At 38.6% G+C, this 27,973-nt stretch overlaps 1 protein-coding gene and 1 long non-coding RNA gene across 5 annotated transcripts in view; one reads left to right on the top strand and one right to left on the bottom strand.

The window, feature by feature from the left end:
- Positions 1–27,973, bottom strand: part of LOC144659509 (uncharacterized) — a 152,684-nt gene that overhangs the window by 37,056 nt on the left and 87,655 nt on the right. The gene's annotated exons all lie outside the window — the stretch shown is intronic.
- On the top strand, positions 577–26,980 carry LOC144659477 (glutamate receptor ionotropic, kainate 2-like). Of its 4 annotated transcripts, none has more exons than XM_078519921.1 (16): positions 577–707; positions 7,632–7,778; positions 13,936–14,103; positions 15,202–15,471; positions 16,657–16,937; positions 17,318–17,461; positions 18,460–18,633; positions 19,128–19,232; positions 20,017–20,154; positions 20,294–20,503; positions 22,045–22,320; positions 22,450–22,766; positions 23,631–23,801; positions 23,941–24,122; positions 24,919–25,058; positions 25,310–26,980. In XM_078519921.1, exons 1-16 carry the CDS (start codon positions 590–592, stop codon positions 25,430–25,432), a joined length of 2,964 nt encoding a protein of 987 aa, XP_078376047.1. In that variant the 5' UTR covers positions 577–589; the 3' UTR covers positions 25,433–26,980. The 4 variants fall into 4 exon arrangements, with proteins under 4 accessions (XP_078376047.1, XP_078376050.1, XP_078376049.1 ...); XM_078519924.1 differs by lacking the exon at positions 577–707 and adding an exon at positions 6,950–6,968 and having other exon boundaries at positions 25,310–26,979; XM_078519923.1 differs by lacking the exon at positions 577–707 and adding an exon at positions 7,145–7,506 and having other exon boundaries at positions 25,310–26,979.

Here is a 27,973-nt window from a genome sequence, read left to right as displayed (position 1 = left end):
GCCCACCCTAAAAGGTAAGAAAAGTTAATAAGCGCCCAGCCTCGAATAAGCGCCCACCCCCCTTCCCCAAGAAACTGAAGTGCACAACAGGAGTATCAATAAGATTGAACTCGACTTAGTATTACTAAGAGACTTCCCCGAAGACGGATTTTTGTTAGTATTTTACAGAAAGCTTCAGTGAACAGTTAAAATTCTTCTTTGGTACATAATCAAGGTTTGTTATTTGTTGTTTTGTTGCAAAATAAATTTGTTACGTGCTGAAAATGGTGAAAATTTAATAAGCGCCCAGCCTCGAATAAGCGCCCACTCCCAAACTCCAAATATTTAATAAGCGACCAGGGCGCTTATTCGAATAAATACGGTAACATCGCTAAAACCGGATGAATGGAAAAAACTGCGCTTTTGCCAGGCCGGGTCCTGCGGTGTATATTATTAATAATTTGCATTTGATTAGCTTTGTTCTTAATCGTGACCGCTGAATAGTAGATGCATTTAAAATATGCATAAGTATCCGAAAATGAGAAGCATAGCAAATGAGAACAGTGATTTGAGAATTACTTGTTTTCCTCTCACAACGTCAATTCTTTTCATGTCCCAAAATCACAAGTCGCATGCAGTTCTCCACAGAAATCTAACCTGCTACCAAAAAATACCTCATCGCAGACGATTGACTCAGAGGGTAAAATCTAACAGAAACCTCAACTGCAGTAAGTCATGCTTTTAGCATTTTTTTAACACTAACAGCTAAGTACCGCATCATCATTTGTTCCCCCTGTCATTCTCTCTCTCTCTTCATGAAAAAATCAGACAATCAACCCTCCTCCTCCAAGTTGTTCTGTCTCTGATAACAGTATCTCCTTCTCTTAAGGTTCTAATCCTAGCCGTGTCCTTTCTATATTGAAGGTTCTACACCACATCTTTCTTGGCCGTCCTCGCTTGCCTTCGGGCGTAATATAAAAATTGCATTTATTCGATGACCAACGCCAAGCGAGCGGAGTACAATAATTCCGTTTCAAACCTGTCCCTTTTCGCTAAAATGCAGTAAAGTTACATACCATTTGTCACAAAACATAAAGCCGATCCACAAAGAATAGTTTATGGGAAAACCAAATATCAACAAAAAGTGTTAACGTTATGATTTTGTTAGCCTTTCGCCGTAAATTCGTCAACAATAGGTTAAATTAATCGACCATTAGACAACGAGCGAACAGACAACGAGACGTAGCAGAGTGCTCACCGCTTGTTCAAAACTTCAGCGCGTGTTTCAGTGAAAATTTTTGTTGCTGTATCACAAACCGAAATCATGTTTTATATAATTTATTTTCAACATAGAGAAAAGAAGATAGCGTATTGAAACTCCTGTATCATGACAACACCTGCGTTTGCGTTCAATACTGTCTAAAGCAGGGTACCATCAATGAAATTAACTGATTTATCATAAACAACAGGCCAAATAGTTAAAAACATTGGTTTACATTTGCAGCTATCTTCGAAAACCCTAAAATGTATTTATAATACTTCAGAAAAGGACATTTCTCATTCGGGCGCCGTTTTACATGCTTGTTAAAGTCATCACCGTTGTTAAGGATGCAAAAGTTCATTCAGCCTTTTACCTACAGTCCGTTTCTCTTTTAGAGTACTTCGTTCATCGAATTCGATAGGAGCGAAAATTACCATCTCAAATATGCCACCTATCAGCTATGTACATAAACAACTATTCGTTGGTCTTTGCGAGAAAATTGTATATTGTTCCAAGCGCCCCAAGCTAGAATAATTTTCGGCCTTATGTATTGTCATTAATCAGGTGTGGGAAGAAATGTTGACCGGGTTGATGCTTCAGGGTTAGTGCTACTTGCCGAGTGTGCTTAGGTTAGCGGCACTGAGAGGGTGCTAGATTATTGCCTTAATTTTCAATTCAAATTTCAAAAATTCATCTGCGTCACAAAATGATCGAAATGGTACGGTGTGTATGTTTTTCTTTGTAGCTGGCCATTTGTTTGTTCTATGAAATCGTTTATGTTAAAAGAACAATTTAGAATTGTCTATTTGCTCGGTAAATTGATTGGAGAAATTAGAAAATATGGACCCAAGCATTTGGGAAACTCTCGGTGATAGAAAGAAAAACCGCAAGTTGGAAAAAGAGAAAAATTCCACCATAGAAAAAGTGTTTTTTGTTTTGTTTGCACTTGGCAAAACAGAAAACAAGATTAATAAAATTCACGGATTTCCAATATTTTCAGACAGCGGATTTATTCTAATAAATTTATTTATATCACCACCAAAAATATGCCCGAGAAAATAATTACCGTTGTCAAGGATGCGACAGTTGATGCATTATTTTCACACAGTCCATTTCTCCTCTTGGAACAAATTCGAATTACAGTTTTCATATCCACGTCTTTCGCTGCGGAGCATTATATACACCATACGGTTTGCTAGAAACTTTCTACTAGTGTTTTCATGCCAAGTTGCTTCTCTTCTATCAAAATGGAAATATTCGGTGACCATGGCCGCTTTGTATTTGGTGGAGGATGTTTTCCCTTGGCCAGCGAGCTCGTTTAGCTCAGTATTCACTCAGTTGTGATACTACAGTTTCCATTCTCTTTAATTGAACTCTCCTCCAGGTCAGCATGAGTTTCCCTCTATTGAATTACAGATGTAGTACCAGGCCCGTAAGAGGCGATAAACATTGGAAAAAGGGGAGGTGCGAACTAAGCAATCAAAAGGCGAAACCCCTTGCCTTCCACGGAAGCCTGTCGGGGATATAATTTGAAGTAACTTTCCAAACAGCTCCCCTGGAAGTTTTTGCCTCCCACAAAATCCTTAGCGGCGGCTTACGCCAGATTAATTGGCGTCCGTCCTCTCCTTACGCGAGTAAAACATCAACAGATACTTTCGTTGCGAATTTCTGAAAACGGAACAGCAATCGTATATTACATTATCAAAAATATAGCTGCAGTGGTCCATGCTGAAATGAGGCATGATCAGTGGTCAGAAGTTTTGCTGGATCCCGAAAACGAAAACACAATGTCCTATGAAGTCTACCAAAATCTTAATGCGGTGCCACAGTGTAGGGCAAATAAGAAGAAATCAAGGAGATCAGACATACCTGCTTGATGCAGCTGAAGAGAAAGAAGAGAATGTCCGGTTTTATCAGGTAACTCATTCATAACTGTATTTTGGCTTTAACGCATCCAAAACGAGCGCGCGAAAATCAAAGGAGTAACTGTGCGCTGGCATAGGAACAAAAACAACAGACTGAGTTGATTTTGAGAGGCTTTTCTATTTTGGATGGAAAAAACATCAACACACATTCGACATCCTTACTTCACGTAGAGAATTTCTAATGACAATTTTCACAGTTCCTTTTTAAAAATGTTAATACAGTTCCCTAGTCCCGTCAGGTCAGCTGATCTTCTAACTTACTGTTGCGGTGTGCTGTGTTGAGTTTCCTCAATCGTTTCTTAGTCTTGTCGACTAACTGCTGTAACCGATGTTGGTACTGGTACTGCTCGGAGTCTTCGGACACCACTGTATTTGGTCTCCGAATGCTGCCGCTAAGGACATGGTAGTTTCTGTGAAGTCACCTAGGGTTGACTTTGCAAAAAAAACCCACAAAGTTCTAACTTTAGTCTCTTAAAATAGTTAACTTTATTGCACGTGAAGTTTGCAAAATAACAGACAGACACAACTTTATTTAAACCAGATAAAAAAAAAAAACAGTATAAAAAGATAAAAAGATCTATAATACTGTTTTACGTGTTTGCCGTGTGGGTGCCGGTTGAGGAATATAAGTCATCGATTCCCTTTCTAAAGCTTTCAAGGGTTAATTTAGATGGCAGTTCATTCCAAAGAACAGCCCGGAGTGTATTCTTTATACCAACTTCTTAATAATCGAGCTTTAGCAAAAAAGTGATTTGTCAAGAGCGAACAGATCAATTATTTTCCGAATCCTAAGGCGTAGGCTAATAATTGATCTTCAAGACACTCACAAATCACGATATTTTTCGATAACCAAGTTAATAATGTTTTATCATTCACTGATTTTGTTTTTCATAAATATTTTCGGGTAGCACGAAGCACGCGCTGCCTTGCACAAGTTGTCGCAGAAATTGGGTATTCCTTCTTAGTTAGTTTATTCTGCCGACTGCAATGTATACATACGTTCTACCGTTTCTAGCAAATGCTGATGATGTTTGCATCAATATTATAAGAAAAATGCTCCCAAGCGCAAATCTTTTGGAAATCATTCTCCTCTTGGTGGTTTGAACTTGTTAAGGAAAACATTACTATGACTTTAAAAGATATTATACTTGGGCTTCTAAATAGGACCGATATTATAAACTATCTTATAATTCTCGGAAAACTGTGTATTTGGGAATGTAGAAAAGCTGGCATATATCCTGATTTTAATATTTTTCTTAAAAAAGTTTAAAATAAGTTTGGAACCGAGAAGTATATAGCAAACAAAAATGGGACGTTTGCAAGTTTCAGGAAAAGATGGGAAGCAATTCTTGCTAAACTTTTATAGATATTGGTATTGTTAGCCTTGTTCTCTTTATATAGATAGATAAATAACAGTGTTTAACAATTTAAAACCTAAGAATAAATGAAATGCATATTTAAAAAAAGATCTAAAAACTACATATTAAAAATACAATTTTTCAAGATTTTAAGCTACAAAATGTCTGTATAAATAACATTAAAGGCAAGTACTGCATTGCAGCCACTAAAATTCAACGTGTGGTTCTGTTCTTTGTATTGTTTGCGAAAGTGCACTTTTAGTCTCGCTATAAGCGCCAACCGGAGAGGTTGCTATAATGGCGGTTACGGTCTTCTTGTTGTTCAACTATTCTTGTAATGCTTCCGATATCTTCCTCTTCGTGCTCAAACTTGTTTGGGAAGCATAACTGTGAACTCTGCTTTTGCTCCTGTGACCAGACAGTGGTTCAGACTTCGTATCCACTATCGTGAAGTATTGTGGCTCTGTTTCATCACTGAGTGATTTTTATACATGAAAGACTTTTTCATTTAACTTTTTATCATTGATATTTATAATCATGTTTTACATTTTAATGTCTACGGCCAATTTGTCACAACATTACTTGTCTGAAAATAAAAACGGCAAATGGCACTAAACTTACGCTTTTCCCTCGTTGTTGATTGACGCTGTAAGTGTAGTCGACGATTTTCGATGGATGACAACCAATTATTTAAAACAATATATGCTCCAAACGTGGGAATGAAATAATGAACAGTGCATTCGTCCTGGGGTTGCTTTCAATCTCCTACTTTTTACAGCTATTTCATTCTATTAAACAAAGCTGTGAGTGGCTTTAAAATTGAAAAGAAAAGCTAACATTAACGTAATAACCTCTTAGTTGAAACCAATTTCTAAAGCACGAAAGAACTTTAACGTAATCGGAAAGCCCTAATATTAAACGGAGCTATCAGAAATTACAGATGTCGTCAATTCCAATAATACATTGATCTTTATTTGTGCCATTTAACTGTTACAATGCGCCGTAGCCGGCCGAAATGGAACTAAACTTTAAGAGTCACAACGCAGTAATGGGTAATGTAAAGAAGCGATGGAGTGAAAATGTTGATGTTAAATAAGACATTCACACCATATTTATGTTAACATTACGTAACCTTCATTTTTTTTTGGGGGGGGGGGGATTTTTCGGGTAAGAAGACAGGTGTCGGAAACTATAGTGTTGTTTGAAAACCATGTGTCAAATAATTTCCGTCAAACTTGAACTTGAATCAAATTATCAGTTGGAGACTTTACATACTAGGCAGGATTTTGTGGATGTACTTTTGCTAAAAAGCATGCTGTGTAGTTTTTAATACTCTGTCAATTCTTCCCCGCTGACTTGAAGAGGGTGACAAATGTATAGCAAAACACAAAACGCGACAAGACTCTTTCTAACACAGCTTACATCTCTCAGATCTAATCTGTTAAGTCTCGCTTGGTATCTTACGTTTATAGTTCAACCGTTACTTGTTAGCAATAAAAAATGGAGTAATGGCTCTTATTCTCATGACTGCCGCAGCTCGATTTATTAAAAATTGCGACTTGTAATTACTATTTGTGATAGATGTGTTATTACAAAAGACGGCTAGCATTGTCACAATTTAGGAAAAGCGACAACTGTTATTTCAATTTGTGACACGACACGACGTTAATAGCTTTTAAATAAAATAGCATTCTGAAAGAAATGTAAATGCTCTGTAAGCGAATGATGTTCTAACTTTTCGTCATGAGCAAAACACTTGTTTAAATAGTGTAAAAATTGTAGAATCGTTGTAGAAACCAGTTCCATATATCTCGTGCATGACTAAATACGTCAAGCAATGCAGTTAAAACTGTGAAATAATCGCGGTATCCGCCAGATTTGGGCTTTGAAATAATGCGGCTTTTGCTTCTGTCCTCGTTTGAGTCACGAATTATCACTGATTAAAAAAGACGGATTTTCAAATTAGTTTCGAAAGTTATCAAACATTCCTGAATTCACAAAATAGTTTTAGACATTTTGGCTAATAGCTTTTAAGTAAAACAGCTTTTAAAAAAAGAATTGTAAATATTTATAAGCGGATGATGCTATAAATTCGCGTCACTCATTTTAATAGTGTAAAAATGGTAGAAATTGATCAGATATCTTGTTCGTGACAGTGATGCAGCTAAAACTTCATGGGGAATAACCGATATGTCCGCCAGATTTGGGTTTTTTGCTTTTTCTTCTTTTGAGCTGCGAATTATGGATTTGAAAAATAACATTTTTGGGATTTGCAACTGTGCTTAGCGTCGTGATTGAATAGAGCCCCGTGGTTTGTCGGCCGGCACAAGCTGGATGTAACTCTAGCAATCTACTTTTATACTGAATAAATTACCGATGCTAATTCGAAAAGAGTTGTTTTCATATTCAATCCTGCAGGTCAGTTGAAATTTATTGTCTGTTCAGGTAAGAAACGTGATTGCCGGTTTAATTAAGAAGAATGTTTTCCCGATCATTCGTTTCCGTTGTAAACCTCTGTTATAATAATACAGGAAAGAGTTACTAATTACGACCATTTAACGTTTCATTTAAATACGCTATTTGTTGTGTCTAATGGTTAGAAAATGACTGTCTTCTTTAGCTGATGTTTCATAGTTAAGTGTGGTTTTTATGAGTGTTAAAAGTTCATGCAGCCACTAGTTTGGAATCACACTTTGATGTTGAATACTGGCCAAGCACCTGCGTGTTTTATCTTAGACGGCGAATATTGTAAGCAAATACAGTCACAAGCAAAAACATAGTGCATAAGTTACTGTAGTACGCAACTAAACGAATTTGCTTTGCGTGTTGAAGACAAGGACGGGATTTTTACATGCCAGCTTTCCTAGGCGTTTGATTCGCAGTAGATTTTTGGACTCCACAGGAGGTTTTCCTTTTAATGAAATGTAAACAAATCGCAGCAGATAGTGATTAATGTTTATGAAAGTCTTCTCAACTTTTCATTGTAAGCGACAGTATTCGCTGTGGTAAAGTTTCTTATTATAATATGTAAAATTCTATAAACTTTTCATTGTTTTAAATCTTATCCACCGAGCAAAATCACAATCACTAAAGTATGACATTTTGCAGTGTGGTTAATTCGAGGTGTTTGTAGCAGAGCCTTCAGAAGAACCGTGATGTCTCCAACGTCGACAAGTCTCGAATGTTTATCTGTTCTGATGCTGCTGGTCTTCAACATGGTGACTCCAGCTCAAGGACTGACTGAAATATTGATCGGTGAGTGTATCGTGACCGATTAGTATAACCCTCCACGTCTTGACATCTAAATGTTATTTCTTCTTCCTGATAGCTAGCTGTGGTATTCAATGTAAGTTCTTAAAACGTTGTGCGTTCCGCTTCTTGATATTTTTCTTTATTTCATACCAAATATATCTGCCTCGCAGTGTTGCGTTGTACCAACATGGAGAAGTTACTTGCTGATGTTTTTTGGGAGTTTGTGAAAAAGTTAAGGTGAACGGGCCACGACAGTCGATTTGACGGTCAAGTCAGCGTTATTTCACACCATTCACAATATAAATATGAAAACGTTAAAACGTGAATAAAGAAATTTAAATGGGCTTACTGAGCTAGAATAAACATGATATCTGTACAGTGGCTAAAATAGCAAAAGCTTTCAAGTTTGCGGCAATGTGTCTTGAAATGTTTGGGATTATCAGGTTCTTTGGGTTGGATGAAAAGCTTTAAGGAATATGCGGAAGTTTATAAAGTCAGGATGTGGTCGTCTTAAAGTCATTAATAATACACAGGAATACATGCAGCCAAGGCTGTAATTTTACGTGCATTTTTAATTCGGTCCGCAATGCTTGAGACGTTAAATAAATTAGACGCCAGACAGGTTATTTAATTACAGAGCGTTAATTAAAAGCAATTTGGGGTGTTTGGGTTACCAAGCATGTATAACATGACATTATGACATGAATAGAATACGAAATGGAAAAAGCAATAAGTAAAAGGCTCCATAGGGTTTCTGAAGCCAACTGAAGCTTAATCAAGGCAAGGATTTGAATTTGCGTTTACAAGGAAAAAAACACTTTTCATTTTTAATATAGATTTTTGCTCTGTGAGAATTAATTGCTGATTGCCCAGTTGTCTCAATGGCCCTCCAAAATTATTTAGAAAACAAAAGCACACAAAAACCCGAATTAAAACCAGTGTTTTGACACTTCCTTCTTCCTTTGCATAGCTTTTTAGGCTAGCCGGATTTTTTGTAGAAGGACGTATCTTTTAACAGCGAGGGAAAAAAGAGACAGTTGACTGTGCAGTGTCGCTGCATATTTTTACGAGTCTTGGGAGAGCAAGTCAAATGCAAATGGCGAGCAGCGATATGCACACTAAAACGTCTTATATCTGATGTATTGTACGTTTGTCTTCCCAGATTTTTTTTACTTTAAACGTGTTTGTTTCTCTCGCGCGGTCAAGATGAAGTAAAGAACGACAGAAAACCTGTTTAACAGGTGTCTTAGAGTAAAATACCGTGATATATATGTTTTGCGGTTGTTTATACTCTGCTGAGTGGAGTTGGATAATAAATTAAAAGGTCTGTCTGCATCCGACTGATTTTTACAGAAGTGAATACTTATTAGTAAATGGCCTTGTGATTAAAGTTACCATTAGTGCCTGAAGCTATTCTCAATTTGTCAACGAAAACATCTAAGCTGTTTAGTTATTGGATCGTCAAGACAGCTCCGTAATTACAAAAACAATAATTAAACGCGAATAATAACAAGAAAAAAAATGATTGAGTGTGGAGGTAACTTAGCAGTTTGCTTTACTCACAATCTCATTGGCTGTACAGACGCTGCCTGCCTGTGTACAGAGAGTGGGCGGCTGTACAGACGCTGCCTGCCTGTGTACAGAGAGTGGGCGGTTGTACACAGGCTAGCGTGTCATTCATCTTTCAAACAAAACCGCAGATACATAACTTATTTTCATCGTCCTTGAATATATTAAAAGATCAGCAAATAGTTTATGCTTAAAAGAGCACTATTGGTTTCTGTCGACTTCTATCCAAAAAGGTTATGAATTGTTAAAAGAATTAGCCCGAGGCTGCATAATGCGAGAAAATAAACTGTCCCGGAAACGGTAATTGTAAGGTTACAATTAAGACAACTGAAGTGCTACGCATAAAAAAAGAGAATGACTTGTATAAATGAAGAATTGTTTCGATCATTTTCTTATTTACTAGAAGTTGTCACTGAGAAGTAAAATGCTGCTGTTAACTCTTCAAGAATATATGAATATACAGAATAAACCCTTCATTTTAAATGTTTATGAATATTTTCTAATGAAAAGATAAACAAAAGGTACATATGAAGTATACCGGTAAGCCACAAGGCACGCATCTCACTGAAAACAACTCGTATTAAGATTGTATCAAATTTCAAGCCGGTTATGCACATTTTTGAAGGTTTAACACAGCGCCGCTTTGAAAATATTAGTGTGTTATAAAGACAAACAAAAATATTAATGTGTTATAAAGACAAACAACACTTAAATGACGGAAAAATTATAAAATAAGCACTTCGTTTGCTTTTAGAACCAAACACCTTCTAAATCTCTTGAATTGTTGAACTCCAAAAACGTGTTTCTTATTTGCAAGTGGAGAGAAATATAGTCTTAAAAATTCAAAAGTCCAGAAGGGCACACTGCTAGTCTTCATCAGGCGATAAGGTCGACTGGTCTCTGTTGCCTGCTTGCCAGACACTTTATTTGGCTTTGCCATACAAAAGAAACTATCCCCCACATAGATGGTTTTCGGCGATATCTTAAACTTGCATATGAAACAGAACAGATAACAAAAACCACTACTCCGAAGAAATGGGAACTTTTGAAAAATTTCATTTAAAAAGGTCAAATAACCAAAGAAAACCCTTGTATCCCCTGACATTCCACTTTCTACCCCCCACTTGCCTTGGCAATGCCACCAACAGCCCTGCATTTTTAATTTCTGCCACCATATTGATTTCGTCCTCTTTTTCCTGCCCCTTTATCGTTCTTGTGCTTATTATTTTCCTATGGTTAATTTGTGTAGAGATTTGTAATACATCGTTTCGTTTTGTTTCCTTACTTTATTACATTGTAATTTTTTTTTTTTCTTCCTTGTGTGTATTGTATTGTTGTAAGCATTAATAAAAAAAAAATAAAATAAAATAAAAAATAAAAAAAAAAGGTCGACTGGTCGGGTGTAACCTTATAAAGCACGCTGCTGCGCTGTGATTGGTTGGTTTTCAACAGCTGTGATTGGTGCATTTCGATCCTCGCTGTTCCGGTGTGCTGTTGTTCCCTCAGGGGTCCGCTGTCGTTCCGTTCTCCTGCCTGGTGTTGTGTTTTTTGATCGTGGGCATCCATGCTTCAGGAATTTCAATTCCACTATCCCTGTTGATATTGTTAGGGTGAGGTCTTATCTGAATTGCCTCTTTGACCCTGCGTGTGTACCAGTGTGGTTCACGATCAAAAAACTCAACCTCATTTCAAAGCGGGTAGTGTCCGGTGTTGTGGGTGTGCTCTGACTGAAACGGCGGAGGTCTGGATACGGGCGAGTCGGATGTCCCGGTCGTCTTCTTTGATCCTGTCTTGCATAGGTCTTCCAGTCTCGCCGATGTAAACTTTGCCGCACTCACAGGGAATTCTGTAAACAACGCCATCTTGTTTAGTCGGATCAACGGCGTCTTTCGGCCGTACTAGGTGTGATCTTAATGTAGTTTCCGACTTGAAAACAGCGCGTACGCCTTGTTGTTGTAGGCAGCGTCTAAGTTGTTCGGAAAGACCTTTGACATAGGAAAGAACCGCAGTAGATTTAAACTCGGTCGTAGGCTCAGCACTGGTGCTCGGCTTTCTGGTCTTGGTGATCTTCTGCAAGAAAGAACGAGTGCTCCAATCGGAGGGAGGTTTGACTCCGTCCCCTTGTGTACCCTGTGGCCCTCATCCCGATCGTGTGGTTTGTGGGGGGACCGGACCGAGCCCTCGAGCAGCAGAACAAACCCCCCCGGTCCGTCGACCCCCATGTGAGGCCCTCCCCCCCCCTCCCCCCTTCCCTCCTTCCTGTCCCTAAGACCCCTCAGCAGTGTTTTCCCCCTCCTTCTCGGTCTGAGCTTCTCTGACTCTCCTTTGTCTGTTCTCGTGACGATGTTGGTGGGTCATCGCTTCTTTGCCTCTGTTTCTTTTTCTTTTGCGTCTGCTCCTCTTCTGGTGGTGGTCCGGCGTGCGGCGTCGTGGGTGCTGTTCCCTGCTTTCTCCGTGGATTTTCCCCACCTCTCCGCTGTGTGTCTCTCTTCTCCCGCGACTTCCGGCATCGGTTTGTTCTTTCCTGGTCGCCAGGAAGTGATCCTCGTTGCTTGGCGGGGGGCTCCCTTCTTGGACATTCATGGATTGGTCATATCAGCCCGTTCCCGTCTAATTTGCATTTCTTCCGTCTTGTTCCACTTGCTGCGCATTATCTCACCTAGCGTGCGTCTTTCCCATCTCAGTCCATGAGTGTAGTGTAAACACTACACTAAAAAGGATAACCATTAGAAACAAGAACAGATGACAGATGTTTTTTCTCCTTGGATATAACAGATGGTTTTGTTACGAGGCGTTTAGCACGATCGTGAAGACACTTAACAATACCGCGTTTTACTGATTGAGGGTGGTGTCAATCATACGCTAAGTATTGATCAGTGTGTGTAGGTTTTCTATATACGCTGGTGGTGAGCCGGCCGTCTGGTTCTCTCGAAACTGTGGTGTCGAGGAAGGCGATTTTGCAGTCATTCTCTGTTTCCATGGTGAGGCGGATGGAAGGCTGCTGGTTGTTGAGATGTTGTAAAAAGCTGTCGACTCCTCCGCGATCCAAGATGGTGAAGGTGTCGTCTACGTAGCGTTTCCATATCTTAGGCTTGTAGGATGATGAAGTTATTGCCTGCTCCTCAAACCTCTCCATGTAGAGATAAGCAACAACAGCGGAAACCGGACTTCCCATGGCTGCACCTTCCTGTTGTTCGTAAATTGATCCGTTATACTGGAAGTATGTGGATCTCAACACGAAATTCAGGAGGTCAGCGATCTGAGCAGGTGTTAGCGTTGTGCGATCGGCAAGGCTGGGATCGTTCTCTAGTTTTCGTAACGCGGCTTGCACAAAGCCGTCGATAGGAACGTTTGTAAACAGCGACTCCACGTCAAGAAACACCATGATCTCGCTGTCTAGGATCGTCTCGCTGCTGATGGTGGATACGAAGTGGGCTGAATTGGTCACTGCAAAATCCGAGTTACCTGTTAAAGGAGACAAGATGTTAGCTAGGTAGGCGGACAAATCATACACAAAGGTGTTAACGCACCAATCACAGCTGTTGAAAACCAACCAATCACAGCGCAGCAGCGTGCTTTATAAGGTTACACCCGACCAGTCGACCTTATCGCCTGATGAAGACTAGCAGTGTGCAGTCGAAACGTCGCGATCTACATCACAAGTAACACTACGTCGTGAGACAAACGAAAAATACTTTATTATTATTGTACTCTGCCACGATGATTAACAACAACAATTTTTACGATATTAACAATTTTTAAGTTTCAAGTAAATAACACTACTGTAACCTTCAATCGAATGTCGAATCATTTCCATTTTTGTTTGTATTGTATAAGGTTCAGCAGTCCACTGAGGGTCTCATCCGTTTTTAATCCATATGATCTCCATATGTCTCCAAACAAGTTTAATTTTAATGTTATCTTACTCTCTTGTCATGCTAATTTCAAGATCTACAGTTCTACTAAAAACCCTTTCACTCTTTTAAGACCTCATTCTCAATTTTAACGTCATCTTCACTTTTAAAAGATGGACATATACAGACACAACTTGTTTTTCCCTTGTGGGTCTTCATACCAAGGTCTTTTGGCTTTCTGATCGATGCATTCATCAAATATACTACTTATTTAATTTTTACTCACTCATTACTCTCTTGGCTACAATATTGGCCAAGTGACGAAGTTTTTCAAGGAATGCCCGAACAGCACAGGCTACGTTGCGTTCCACGTCTTCAGCCATGGGCCTTGCGTTTCATTCGATATCTGAATGACGGTTGAATGATTTCATTATTCAGTTAAACTTTTTACTAGTTTAAAATAAGAATCGAAACTTCTTCTATATAATTGATTGTCCTGTTACCCGTTACTTTATTAATGTTTCAATCTCAGTTATTCAGTTTTATTTCCAGTCTATAGACACTCCTTATGGTTTGTTACACAACTTATCTAGCTGGCTCAATGGTCTAATTTAAATTCTGTGTTATCTCGCATGGCTTATGACATTAGAATAAATAAATGTCTTTTTGCTCGAATAACCAATAATAAAGATAATCTAATACTGACTAAACATTAACTCTCGACGTGATATTTTCAGGGGCGGTATTTTCTCCAGAACCTGGTGTGAACAGAACGCTGGAAGAAGAAGCATTTAAACTTTCTATTGGTCAAATAAATAACGACACTGTGAACTACCCGGATTTCAAACTACGGGGCTTGATAAGGTTTTCAGATCCTAATGATGACTTTGATAACATTGAACAAGGTAAGCAATTGATTATAATCAGTTCTGGTGAAGTTAAATGGCGAAGCATGACGGAATCAAATTTGTCGCTTCATAAAACCGGAAGAGCCTTCTAACTGCCTTGTTTCCTCTGTTTCAGTGGCATGCCTGTAAACTAGCTATCTCGTAGAGATATGAAGCTAAGTGCATGACCACTGTAAACAACATTTATTTATTAAAGGGACATGGTCAGCGTTCTTACCGCGCTGACCTGGACACTAGTTTTCATGTTTTGAAAAAAGACCACTGTGGACTTTTTACAAAACAAACCTTCGGAAATCTGCTTCAATCTTCTCAGTGTTTCACTAAATGGGAAAATTTAGAAGAAGAAAAAAACACTGAGAAGATTGAAGCAGATTTCTGAAGGTTCTCTACGCGTATTTTGATTTCGGGTTAAGGTGGACTTTTTTCAAAACGTGAACGCTGTCCATGTCCCTTTAAGTGTAGTCTCCACTTTAAGCAAAGTTTTACAGCTTATGATGCCTCATGAATAAATACACGAGAAGTTGTTATATAAGTGGAATGTTTCCCCATCAGCGCGCGCTCACATTGGCTATTTCGAGGTCACATGACATCTTACAATAAAATTGTTTCCCGCCAAAAGTCTCTGAGAAGGCAACATTGCAAAGTCTATGACGTCAGAAGATAACAGTGCAATGTTGCCCGCGAATGTTGACCGACGACCGCCGTTTTTCCAAGTCTTCGTTGCGCTACTAACAAATCTGTAAATCAAAATTTACTGTTTCCCTCGGGCCCATTAAGTCAGTCTCGGTAATTAAGGGGCTAAATATCACACTTTTTTTGTCTTTTTGTTGGGGGAATCCTCAAAACAGGGATAACCTTTGGACTTCCTTAAAAGTGTCTCTTTGTAATTCTGTTTTAATGTGTCTTGAATAAATTATTATAATCAACGTCATCATCATTATTAATGTTCTTATGCAATACATGTAAATTATCGAGCATCATTTTAAGGTGTTGGTTAACAATTTTGAAATGCTCTTATATCGTTCCCAGGTCTCTTGTGGGCAAAACTTAAATTAACCAGATTATAAACTGTTTGTATCATATTTTTATTTACAGTTAATAGTTTACTAAACAGTAATATCTCAATCCTGATTGGTCCAATGGAAACGTCTGCTGTTATTGCCACCCACCCTCTTTGCAGCAGAGCAGGTGTCCCTCAGATAGCTCCGCTGACCAGTCCGGATAGCATACCCGTGGGTAATACAGGTTCCAACTATTTGCTGGGCATGAGCCCTACAGAGAAACTCAAGGCAAAAGTGCTAGGCGAGATAGTTAAGCATTACAAGTGGGAAACGATGGCAGTGTTGGGATACCAAGACGAGGAAGGTGAATGTTTTCTGCCTTCTATTTACCACTAATTCCGTTGACAGGGCCAATAACTAAAATTAACCAATCAGAGTGCTTTATTGCTGGTCCAGTATTTTCTAAGTATTGGACCAGGTAAAGTTTATTGTTCTGTTGTTAAATTTTTATGGCTTAGAATTAAACTACTTAAAACGTTAGCTATGTGATTGGTCGAAAAGCATTAACCATAACTGGATGGATATAAAATGTTGCGTGTTTACACAAGTATTTCAGAAAAAAAAAGTCGTGAATGTTTTCTAGAACTAGAGATAAATCTGGAAAGACTCGCAAAAGTTCTCCCTTTCGAAAACGATCAAAGGTTTGCTTTATAAACGTTAATCAACATGACTTGAACTGAATGCGATATTAAGGTCACTGATAACAACACAAGATCTAAAATAGAATTTTGAAATGAGTCGACGCGTTTATCTTAAGCTCCGTTAATTACTACTCCGAAACGTTGTGCTGATAGCCACTAAAGCAGTTCCGGAAAATGTATATATAGAGGATATTACATGTGCGAGATATGAATTCCTCATCTTCTCACGAGTGGCGCGCGGTCACACGAGGATCTCCTATTTCTGTTTTTGCCTCGGTTTGGCGTTTTCGGTCGAGGTTTCCGGTTTCGGTTCGTGTCCGGTGGTCCGCACTTCCTCCGGTTCCGGGGGTCCGAGTGTTCGACTTCGTCTTGGCTCATTGGCTGCGGCAGCTGAGTGATGGTCAAATGATTCCACACTGTGGATACGTTCCACACTGTGGATACCATTTTCTCGGCTACCACTCCTAAAGTAAAATTTTTTTATTTACCCTCCTCAATATCATTCCATTTTTCATTCCTTTTGTATGGAAAGTCAGAGTCATTGTAAATGACTTGGCCAGTATAGATGATCTCTTACGATGAAGACAAAACTCTTGTAGAACGTTCAAAATGTTCAACGTTCAAACAGATGAGAAGTTCTTAACTCAAAATCATTACTGATTTATTGATTTTTAGTTATCTAGTGTTCATCTTCATACTTCTCGCTAAGAACAGTTCAGGCTGACCCTCATTAAATTCTCCTTGTTGTAACTTTCCTTTTAATGTAAGTATTTCTAATAAGGCCAATTAAATATGTGACTTGTACGTAATCAAATTATACTGTACTGAATCCTTATTGTTAATCACAGCGTCCAAAGGACAGTCGAATTTTCGTTTGATTGCCTACGAAAATGAATGGAATGTGGTCACTGCCTCTCTTATCCCGCCATCACCCAGGGGCCGTGGAGACATCAGATCAGCAATGATGGTGTTAAGAAGTTTAAAGTCATCCCAAGCCACTCGACTCGTGGTCGTGTTCTGCCCAACGTGGGCTGTCAGCAAGCTCATGGAATTTGCAGCTACTAGTAGTTGGATAAAAATGGACATGGGTAACTGGACTTGGATATTTTCTAATTTGGGAAATAAGAAGGTAAAACATGTGTTTTAAGGTTTATGGTAAGGGGTAGTTATCAAAATGTGTGTATTAGAGTACAGGTCCAGTGCCTGTCTGAGGTCAGAACTGGGGATAATAGCTGAGTAATAGGGGGGGGGGGGGGGTTGTTCTGTCAAAAGAGAGTCTTTTTTGAAATTTAGCCATTCAGTTCTGTTTCCACAAATAGTTTTGAAATTTTGAATGACATTTATGTTTGTTGTTTTGAAATGTTTTATTCCCTGTGGTTATTCAGTTTCCCTTGAAGAAAATTCGCTGACGCTCATCTTTCTTATAAATAATATAGTTTTACGTAGTTTTACCCTTTTCCTCCAGCCTTAACGTCCAAAAAATCTTCAAAATTTGCTTGGTGTTTTTAGGGAGACCTCCTCAGTGGCCCCCCTGGTAATGTACCGTCCTACATGAGGGGATTGCTCGGTATCAAGTCTACCGTTGGTAAGGGAGCCCGCTATGAAGAATTCAAAAAAGCCTGGGAACAGCGGATGCCAGGAGAAGAAATATCGGTAAATTTACTGTTTCTTTTGGTACTTAGACCATAACACATCAGTTGTGTTAGGCCTGGTTCACGCTAACGACATGCACATAACAACATAAAGAAAAGTTCAGTTCTTTCCTTATGTCGTTATGCTTATGTCATTATGTTCCAACTATGTCGTTGTTCACACTGGACACATAATACATCAACGTGAGGTGTTTTTTGCATTTGCGTAACCTTTCCGTTTGTGTCGTTTTGTCGCTATTGTGAACCAGGCCTTACTTCACCATAACACAACAAATGACAACTGATACCTACGTTTGGCGTTTGGTCAGCAGGCAGCCTTTTGATTGAAATGTGACTTGGACTGGATATTTCAACAATTCGAAACAATTAATACTCTCGGCCACAAAATAGGATCGCCAAATCTCAAAATCGCTAAGGCAAAATTGTTCCTATAGCAGTTCCCGAATATATAGGCCCATGAGCATATATTTAGCGTGTTTAGGTGTAATATAGCTCTTAACGAATGAATTAACTCTTTAGATTATAAGCTCCATATGCAGGGCTTTTTTTATGTCGTTGCATTATCCTTAGAGACTTGTTATGTTCATTTAACGACTGGTAGAACTTGTTTTATGTTTCATGTTGCTATTACCGTACGGTATCATTGTACCCACCGCAACATTCCCCCCAATTTAAACCTAAATCCCCCCAATCTCCCCGCTCCTTCCGATGTTAACCTTTTATTCCCGAAAAGAAGTCTATCAAAAATCCTTTGAACAAATGCAGACCCAAAGCTTATTATCGGAATTTTGACTGTGTGTAAATCAGTACGTTGTAAAAACAGCGTAGCTTCCTGTGGCGTGTAAATAAATGAGCCAAATGGCTTTTCAAATACTAAGTGCTCTGCGTGTGAAAAGTGAATTAAAATGTGGATGAACAATTTGTTTCAGTACCAACTTCTCCTGCTGCTGCTAGATTAACTAATTTTGTCATCGAGGTTTATTTTTTGTCTCTTTCCAGGTATCTGCAGGTCGAGTGTTTGACTCAGTTTTGGTGGCCGCTGAAGGAATTAAAAGGGCCTTAAAGAACGGGACAGTTTTACCCAGCACTAGAACTTATCTGGGGTTTTGCAGCAGTTCCGAGAAACAGCAAGAAAATACCAGTGGAAAAGAGCTAGCAAGACATCTGAACGAGGTAAAGGGTTTAAACAATGGTTTTTAAACGCCTTGCTTCAAAGCAGCCTGGCATTTGCCTTGCTTTTTGTTTTGATCGCAGCTAAGAGAACGTTCTCTATGTATGTGGGTATTTCTGCTTTTAAGCCGGGGAAGACCACTTTGTACATCCAAAACTTATATGGTCCAGAAAAAAACAAATTGTTTTAATTATACAGAAAAAATGCAAAACTGTTACAATTTGAGTCTATCTTAAGTAGTTTTGTGTTCTTGGGCAAGACACTTTACTCTCATAGTGCCTCTCTCCACCCGGGTATATAAATGGGTACCGGCGACATAATTCTGGAGGGGACCCTGCAATGGACTAGCATCCCATTTAGGGGGGAGTTGAAATATTCCTAAGCGCTTAATGCTACGGAAACGGGCATAATCCCGGCAGTATGGGCCGCTAGGCTCGTGGCTTCTCCTTATGTAAACAGATGAATCAACTTACTTTACCTAACCATGTTTCTTTAGGTGAGGGTTGAAGGCGTCATGGGTACAATTTATGCCAATGATCCAGACCATCATGGTTCTGCTTACTTTGATGTCGTGAATCTACGAAGCAGTGGAGAATACAAGGTATTAGCTACAGAACAATCCTTAATGTATACTGTAACATGTCCATACTACCTACCCAACAAAAATAATAAAAGAAGATTTCAGGACCTCTACTTTGTACTGGAAGTTTTATTCTACACTTTTTCAAGAAGAAGGTTGGATTTGTTAGATCTTTTGGATTTTACAAAAACATTCTTCATTCATTTCACATCTCTTTCTTCATTTCGAACACTCGAAGACAAATTCGACTAACAGTGCTTACCCTAAATGTGTCGAAAATAAAACAAGACAATTAAAATGGCCCTTGGCTAAAGCTTTCAACGAAAAGGAGCAATGATGGCCATCACTACCACCACCATTTTATTCGTAACACGACCACATCAGCTCTGCCGTAATTTTTAATCGTATAGAAATAAATGCTGCTGCTACCATTATTATGTTTAATCCTATAATCTGTTTGCATGATTGAAATAAAACAATGCCACAGTATAATAAATATCCACAGTACTTCAACCTCGATATAGACTCTTGATTATATACCATAAGGACATCGTCGTCGTTATCATCATCATCAACATCCTCACCACCATCATAAAAAAATAAAAATCATCAACAAAACTTTTTAAGCTGGTTACTTTAGCGATTTTTTTAAACAAATTAACTTAATTCACCTCAAAGCCACTAAAATAATAAATTACACGGCCATGCGCATTACACGTTCATTGTTTATTGGACATGGGCAAGAGTCCACGGGCTACCTTTTAGTATCGCGTTTGTCGTATAATGAATGTCATTTTATTTACAGGTTGGCGAGTGGAATGAAAAAGATCAGTTAGAAATGTTCAAGAATAAAACACCAGTGTGGTCATCTGGCAGCACTGAAATACCGATCGACATTCCAAATATCCTCAAAGGCAAGACCCTTAGAATAGCCACTATACTGGTAAGAAGTATGGAAGAAAAATTAGTTGCTTTACTTAGATAATTTGCTTTGGTAAATGCAGCGAAAGTGTCAAGATTGGCCTTTGGTTACAAGTTACGCAGCAATAGAAGAAAAATGAAGCTTTTCTCTCTCCTCGCAGGCGCCACCATTCGTTATGTTAAAAGAAGACGAAAACCCATCCTTAAATAAAACCCAGGAATTTGAAGGTCTGAGCATTGATATTTTGGAAAAGATGAGGGAGACCCTAAAGTTCAATTACAAGATATACCTAGTTCCTGATGGAAAGTTTGGAGTGAAAGACAGACTCACTGGACAGTGGAATGGTATAGTTAAAGAGATAATTGATAAGGTATTTACACTTAATCTTCACTTTTCTTAAAAAAAATAGACCACTTTAGTTTTCTCATTCTTTCAAATGTTTTGGGGGAAAATCGGGTTCTTTTATTTATTTGTAGATGTCAAAATATGTTCATAAAAACAGTCTGATCTATTATCACAATTTCGAGATAGGTGACGTTTTTTGCACTTGATGAAGACTTGATCATTTTTCTTTACTTATTGCACCAATTTTACAGTGCTTAGGTTACAAACCATTTAATTTAAGTTTGAACCTACAATCAGCAAAGGGCGAGAGAAGAGCCTGATTAAATACTACTTTTACGACTTCTTCAAACATCGTTTTTCAAAGGAATTCCATCAAGCCTGGTTTTCACTAGCGACGCAAGCACAAGCGCAAGCATAACAGCTCTTATTTCTTTTATATTTTTTTTCTTTTCTTGTGTTTGCGCTTGTGCTTGCGTTCGTGTGAAAACGAAACATCGCATAAGCACAAGAAAATTGTTTACGTCTGGCCGTGTCTAGCTTATTAAAGTACTCGTTCCAGCATTTGAACAAAGTCGCAGAGGCCGCGGTTGATTTTGATAAACGTTTTTGAGATTGTTCGGAGGAGTGTAGACAAAAAATAAAACAAAAAAGGCACAAGCGTGGACTCGAGTAGTGAAAGAAATGGAGATGAATGCTTTCTTTAAAAATATCTATAACCCCAAATGTTTCGTTTCCTCCTTTTTTTGTAGTCGCGTTCGCTTTTTTCGTCACAACAGTAGATGAGACAACAACACTCGATGCCTGAGAGTTTCTGCCGCAATATTGGCCGAGATAACGAAGTCGAGATTGGAGCCTTCTAACTAGTAAACTTCGTATTCATATGCTAATGTGCTTGTGCTTATGTCGACGTTCGTTTTCACTTGGAACAAACTGCTAAAGCTTGCACTTGTGTCTGTGCTTGTGCTTGCGTCGCTAGTGAAAACCAGGCTTTACCGATCGCAACAATCAAAGTTGCAATAAGTTACTGACACCTGTTATTTTACTGTTGCTTGCAAATCACATATTAAGTGACTTGAATGTTATAGCCACGTTGAAGCGATCGCAGAGGAAGGTGTTTACGCTTGCGCTTATTAATACCGGTGTTCTTAAAGACGTTTTTATTGTTTTGGGGCACTAGAACATACTCCCAGAATTTGTCAGGTCAAAAATTCGCTGGGATTCTCTTAAAATCTTGGGCGAAGAGTGGAACTGCGTATAAATTGTCATAGGATATAAGCTATTTCTGGAAACCGGATATCTTTATACAAAGTCCAAAACTACCTTATTATAGAAATATAACGAGGCATTTTAACAACGCAAACAAAATTTACGCGTAATAAAATTAACGCGAATTTAGGAAAAGTTCTGGTCAAATGCTTATAGTGAAAAAGTTACCATAAATAAAATTAACGCGAATTTTTGAAATTCGTGTTAATAACATGTATCGTTAATTTCCTATAATAAGGTAACTTTTACGTCAGTAGGGCTACTACCATACACTTTTTGTTTTTTTCTATTTCTGTGCAGAGAGCTGATATGAGTATTGCACCAATGACCATCAGTTCTGATCGTCAAACAGTGTTGGATTTCACTCAACCGTACATGACCTTTGGACTGGCCTTCATGATGCGTGTTCAGGAAGTGAAAGTGAACTATTTTAGATTTCTGTCGCCGTTTAGCAAGTCTATGTGGATAGTCATTTGTGTGCTGGTGACGGTAATGGGCTTTTTACTGTGGATCTGTAGTCTCTTCAGTCCGTGGGGATATTACGGAAGGCGTCTTCAAGTTAAATCATCCAAAGAGGTAAAGGGAGTGTCGATAATTATTTTCGGTGATGAAGTCTAAGTATGTCAGTTCAATTATAATTTTTAATACAACATTCTGTTTAGTTCTTGTTTGTTTAGTTTTGACGTCATGCTTTCACTTCTGCAGCTTAAACCAGAAGCCATCAAAGAAGCTGAAACTCTAAGCCTTAAGAACTCTGTTTGGTCGTCATGGAAGGCGTATGTCCGACAGGGCGCCGAGCACCCTAGGTCATGGTCTGGGAGAATGACAGTGTCTGTCTTCTGGTTTGCTGTGATGATCATCAACGCTACATACACAGCGAATCTTGCCGCTCATCTCACTGTGTCCAGGATGAAAACACCCATCGAAACTATTTTAGACTTGGCACGACAGACTCGCATTGAGTACGGAACTCTCAAAGACTCACAGCTACAAACGTTTTTCAAAGAAACAGACGTCCCAAGGTAAGAATTGATTAACTGTTTTGAAATTGCCTGGCAATGCGAGCCGCCATGTTTCTGTTGTAAGAAAATTAAAAGACTTCATCTTGTCATTTATTTACTCCGTTTACGAAAATTATCGTATTCGTAGCATTACCTCGGCAGTTTGTGTAAATCACTCCTTACTCTGCAAGGTAGTCAATTAAAACAGTAACAAACTTCTTTATGATATACATAAAAGACAGTTTCGTTGTTTTAGGGTAGGAATGTATGTATTTTTATTAGAAATAATTGATCCTCGCACTTGTAGCGAAACAGGATGAATTTCCCATTTCCTTCTGCAACTATCTAGAGTAGATTTCATCTTTTGCACCTATTTCTTTGATTTCAAAACACATGAACTTAAAGGCATCTTACCCCACAGTTACATTTAAGTGATATAATAAATACTAAAAAGCTGCCGCTGAAGTGCGCGGGTAGACAAACTGAAGGTTAACACTGCACCAATTAAGCTCGGAAATGAGATGTTACTTATCGACCTGAAACTTCATATGAAGATTGTTGTTTGTAATTTTACGTCTTCCCAACATGTGACAGTAACCTTAAGTAGATGCCACTTAAGATGTGCCTATTGTTCATTGAGTTGTAAGGTAGGAAATATAAACGTTTACTCGTTTTCCTTATGATGGAATCGCTTTGAGGTGTTGATCGCGACGTTTCGACTGCTTTACTGTTAGTATTCATCGCCTAAAGAAGACTAGCAGTATTGCAGTCGAAACGAGAAAAACGAATAAACGTTCGTATTATTTTATTCCCTAAAGAAATGTGGGAAGACTTGCCATTGGTTTCTTTTACTAAAGGCTACTGTGATTGGTTGGTTGTTTTTAGTTACCTGGTAATGGGACAATTCATGGAACAACGCAAGACTTGGATGCCGAGTTATGAAGCTGCAATCAACCGAACTATGGAGGGTGACTTTGCCTTTATCTCGGACAGACCTATTTTAAATTATGTTTCACGCCAAGAGGACTATTGTGGAAAAATCAAGGTCACCGGAGGGTAAGAATTTTAAGCCTGTGAACAGGCAATAAATAATGTTGTCATCGTTTTTTTTTTTTTACTGTTGAATGCCGTAGCTTCTTTGTAAAGATCTGTGTTTATTTCCTAAAATTTTAATGGGTGTGCATCTTGGTTGCAGATTTGGAAACACCTACGGTTATGGTTTTGCTTTTGGTTTGCGCTCTCAATACACACCCCTATTCAATATGGAATTGTTTCGGCTTCAAAATGATTTTATCATCAGCAGTCTGACTCATAAGTGGACAAAGGAAAAAGTGAAATGTGAACTGATAGACAACTTTGAGGAACAAAAGGACAAAGGTCAGTTATTTTAAAACTCTTTTTAGCGATTCTACAACGAATGAGTACAAGAACGAACACAACCAACGAGTACAAAAGGAAATAGACTGGAAATAAAAAACAATCTCTGTTCTCGCATACAACTACGTCCGCAACAAATCGTCTTGATTTTCAAAAAACACTGACAAATTTTAGCTTAATGCGGAGGAGTTAATATATTTTATCTAAAGAAGCAAAATCACAATGCGATCCACTGGAAAAGCCTTCAGAAGATGTTTCGAGTTTTGGATAGAAAATGGAAAATGGGAAACTGAATGACCCTCCACATATACAAAACTATGGTTTTAAACACGTTCGAAGTAGAGACGAGATTTTGCGTGATGCTTGTTACCTGGGTCACTTTGAGAACAGTGGTAGCCTGGGGCGCAGGTGGCCTGTGTCTATGGGATTATTGGGAAGACACAATATTAAACAACATGGCGTTCGTTTCTGCCATATTTGTTTGTGTCCCTTCAAATAACCCCATAAGCGTTCGCGCAACTCCAAGCTATCATCATTTTTTAAAGTAAGTCATGTGACTATACATAAAATTCGTTTCTACTTCAAATATTGTCATTTGAACCCACCCACTCTCTAATCAAAACTTTTGCAATTTTATTTTGCAAGACATAATCGTAACCATTTTATTGAGTTGAATTTTCGATGGAATTTTGACGTTAAAGTTTTTAACACTCCGTTCTATTTTTTGTCTCAAATGTTGTGTCCCTCCTTTCCTTATAAGGACATAAAATCACGTGATATTGTTCTCTTACATCAGGAAGCACCGTGCAAAAGATGTCGTTCCAAGGCATGCTGGGAGTGTTCATCCTGTTGGTCATCAGTGTTTTGGTGGGTTTATTCCTTATGATTGTCGAGTGGATCTATGCTTCGGCCAAAGATAGCAGAAAGCAAGTTAAGGTGAGTAAAAGTGGCTTTGCCAGGTGTTAAGTGGCGAAATGGAGGGTTCGAACATTGAGAGAAGCCCTACACAGCACAACACTCCCTAATTGCCTCTTTTTACTCAGGATTATGAAAAGATAACAGCAATTATTAGTCTATATGTCGACCTGGAAGTTTCTTCAGAACTTTGACAACTTTCTGCCCCACAATGAAAGCCTTCATTTTTACAGTTATCAGTTAACGAAGTTTTGATTTGCCTTTTTTAATAGGGACGCCAGACCTGCTGTCAAGCGTGCGGGGCAAGATTGCTGTGGACTCTAAGGGACATGTTCTGTCCCAAAAGGAAAACAAAATCACAAGAAACAACCGAATTGAAAAACATGGAATATTGAGAACACTTTTGAAAGTTTGATAACGAGCAACAGAAGTTTGGTCGGTTACCGAAGAGCAGAAGCTGAGCCATTATGGTGTAAATTAAAACAGTTCATTTACAAAATGTAAAAGAAAGTTATGTGGAGTATATCGTTCTTGTTTGCTCTAGGATTAGCCCTGTAGTTTGTACATATGCGCTTCGTATAAATAGGAATGAAAATATAGATGTAACGTCTAGGGTTTTCGTATGATCCACTGGATTGTATCCACCAATTTTCCGCAAAAGTTGTATTTCTGTTAGAGAATCACTTGATATAAGCCTGTGTTCTCCTTTTAAGTTCTTGTCAGGGTCTAAAGCGCAATTTATGAGACTTTTGCAGTTTTTACTGAGATAACTTGGAAGGCACTTTGATGAAAGTAAAAATCTATAAAAACCAAACAGTGGGTGGGTCTGGTTAGCAATGCTATACTAGTTAACAATTGTTATTGTTGTAGTTTAAAAAATGTATGTCGGTAAAAAAAAACAACGGTGGCTTTACACTATTGACAGTGCGGAGCGTAGATGAAATAATTTCGATATACATAGTCCATTATCGAGGTCTATTAAAATCGAGGTTGTATTAGTGTAGATTATATTATACAGTAGCATTGTTCCATTTCAATAATTAAATTAATCACGGGAAATATTGCATCTATAGGAATTTCTTACATGGTCAGTTGAAGCTTTTGTCGAAGTTTCTTGATCTTTTTATTGTAGTCCTTTAAAGGGACTATGTTACGGCTAAGTTAATCTTATGTTATTAAATTTTGCCAAATATTCGCTATGAAACTAAGTGTTTGCAAAGAAATTAATTCTTTGATATTAAATGACAAAACCATAGCTTCCTTGCAGCTAAATGTGTCTCCCGAGCGTCATAAATTAAAGTTACAAGCAGACAAGATTAACTTTGAAAACTGTTCCGCCGGACCATATTTCAAAAGCCCACATCGCAATCCGTTTCAATTTTCGACACTTTTGGCCATCCGTACCTTCTTTTGCATCTGGTGTGTTATTTAAATATTCCTTCACTGTTTTAAGAGGTTGTTTTATACATTTAAACAAATTTGATGGTAATTTCCTATGCCTAAGTTTGGCTAAAATCCGTGACACGGTCCCTTTAAGGGGTCATGTCATACCGAGTGGTATTGTATAATTGTAAGCTGCAGATGCAGCAATTATAGTATATGTCACAATAAAGCGTTTGAATCTGCAACCACCGCTTCCAGTAGTTTTTTATGCTTGTAAATGTGCGATGATGCTATTCATATTTTTATTACAGTGTAAGTCATTGCCCTTTAAGAACGTTTTTGTTTACCAACCTCTTGCTTTTTAATGAATGTATCCGGCTTTGGTAGCAAAATGGCTTGAATCCTAACAGAATCACTATCTTCTCAACACTAGTTCACTGATCTGACTAACATTTCCCAAAAGGCTTATCTGATAAGAGGGGAAGTGTAGAAAATAGAGCAAGAATGCGAAATAAAATTGGTTTTCCCGTCTCACTTTAATGTAATACTACAACAGAAGGTGTCTTTGAATTCATATGATTCGTATTCAACTTAGGAAGCAGAAGGAAAAAAAAATTGTGGTGTCTTCCTAACTTATTGCTGAGGTTGCTTTGTAACTAAGTCTTGTAAAGCGGCAAAAGTGGTGTCGCCATGTTTCCAGTGTTAGCTGAATTAAACAAGTTAGTAAAGTGAGCGCCGAGACGAAGTTTTCTTCGAAAATCTGATTCCTCGCACAATTTTACTTTTTGAAAGCTCGAAACTTCAAATACACCCACCAAAATGTTGTTAAGGTGGAACCGAAAGTCAACGCAGGGGTACAAGGCCCAGGAAAGCGTGGGGCAGGGATGTAACAATCAACAACGCAACAAATCACCGTGATTAAAAGGAAACACGTTTGGTGATTATTTAAACAGTTACGATCTTAAGTCCCATCAAACATGGGCTGTTTGCAGTTATAACATCATAATGCAAACGAATTATCGTGGTGAAAAGCGAACCTGTGTTTTTCCTTATATCTCACCCATATGTTTCTCTGCGTTCCCTGTGCTTTGCCTGTAGGTCCTCCCACGCGTGCTATTAGTTTTCTCGTGTTAATCATGCGTTCCCTTTGCTTTTTTCTGATACTCCCACCCCCTACATTCCAAGTACATCCTCCGTGCTTCCCCTCGCGTTGCCCGTCTGTTCGGCCAGGTGTGCATTTCATTCCTTCGAGCTTTTTCGGTGCGATCTGTGGGTTCCCCCGAGGGATCCACATCCCGAGGGATCCACATCCTTTTATCGGTTCCTTCTCCACCCTAAGCTCTAATTTACAAGCACTCTTAACCTATCAAGCCTGAGGTGACACCCAACGACAACCAACTTTGGCCGACACCCGATGTGTTCCCACCAACGTTCCTTGCGTTTACACCTTCGTTACACTGCATTCTACAGTGGAACCCCGATAAGGGGGCAGTAAAATTATATCGTTATATCGAGGAATCGTTATATCGGGGTTCCGTCCCATAGATTTTACT

This window comes from Oculina patagonica, chromosome 7 (genome assembly GCF_052425735.1).
Source record: "Oculina patagonica isolate OP01 chromosome 7, crgOcupat, whole genome shotgun sequence".
Classification (NCBI taxonomy): domain Eukaryota; kingdom Metazoa; phylum Cnidaria; class Anthozoa; order Scleractinia; family Oculinidae; genus Oculina; species Oculina patagonica.
This window is presented reverse-complemented; position numbering and strand designations above follow the sequence as displayed.

What these genes read in the sequence shown, in the direction of transcription:
- LOC144659477 (XM_078519921.1), top strand. Translation starts at nt 590, where the DNA reads ATGTCCCAAAATCACAAGTCGCATGCAGTTCTCCACAGAAATCTAACC. An exon ending in GGGATACCAAGACGAGGAAG is followed by an intron (nt 15,472 to 16,656) that starts GTGAATGTTTTC and finishes TGTTAATCACAG; the next exon opens with CGTCCAAAGGACAGTCGAAT. An exon ending in AAGTTAAATCATCCAAAGAG is followed by an intron (nt 22,321 to 22,449) that starts GTAAAGGGAGTG and finishes TCACTTCTGCAG; the next exon opens with CTTAAACCAGAAGCCATCAA.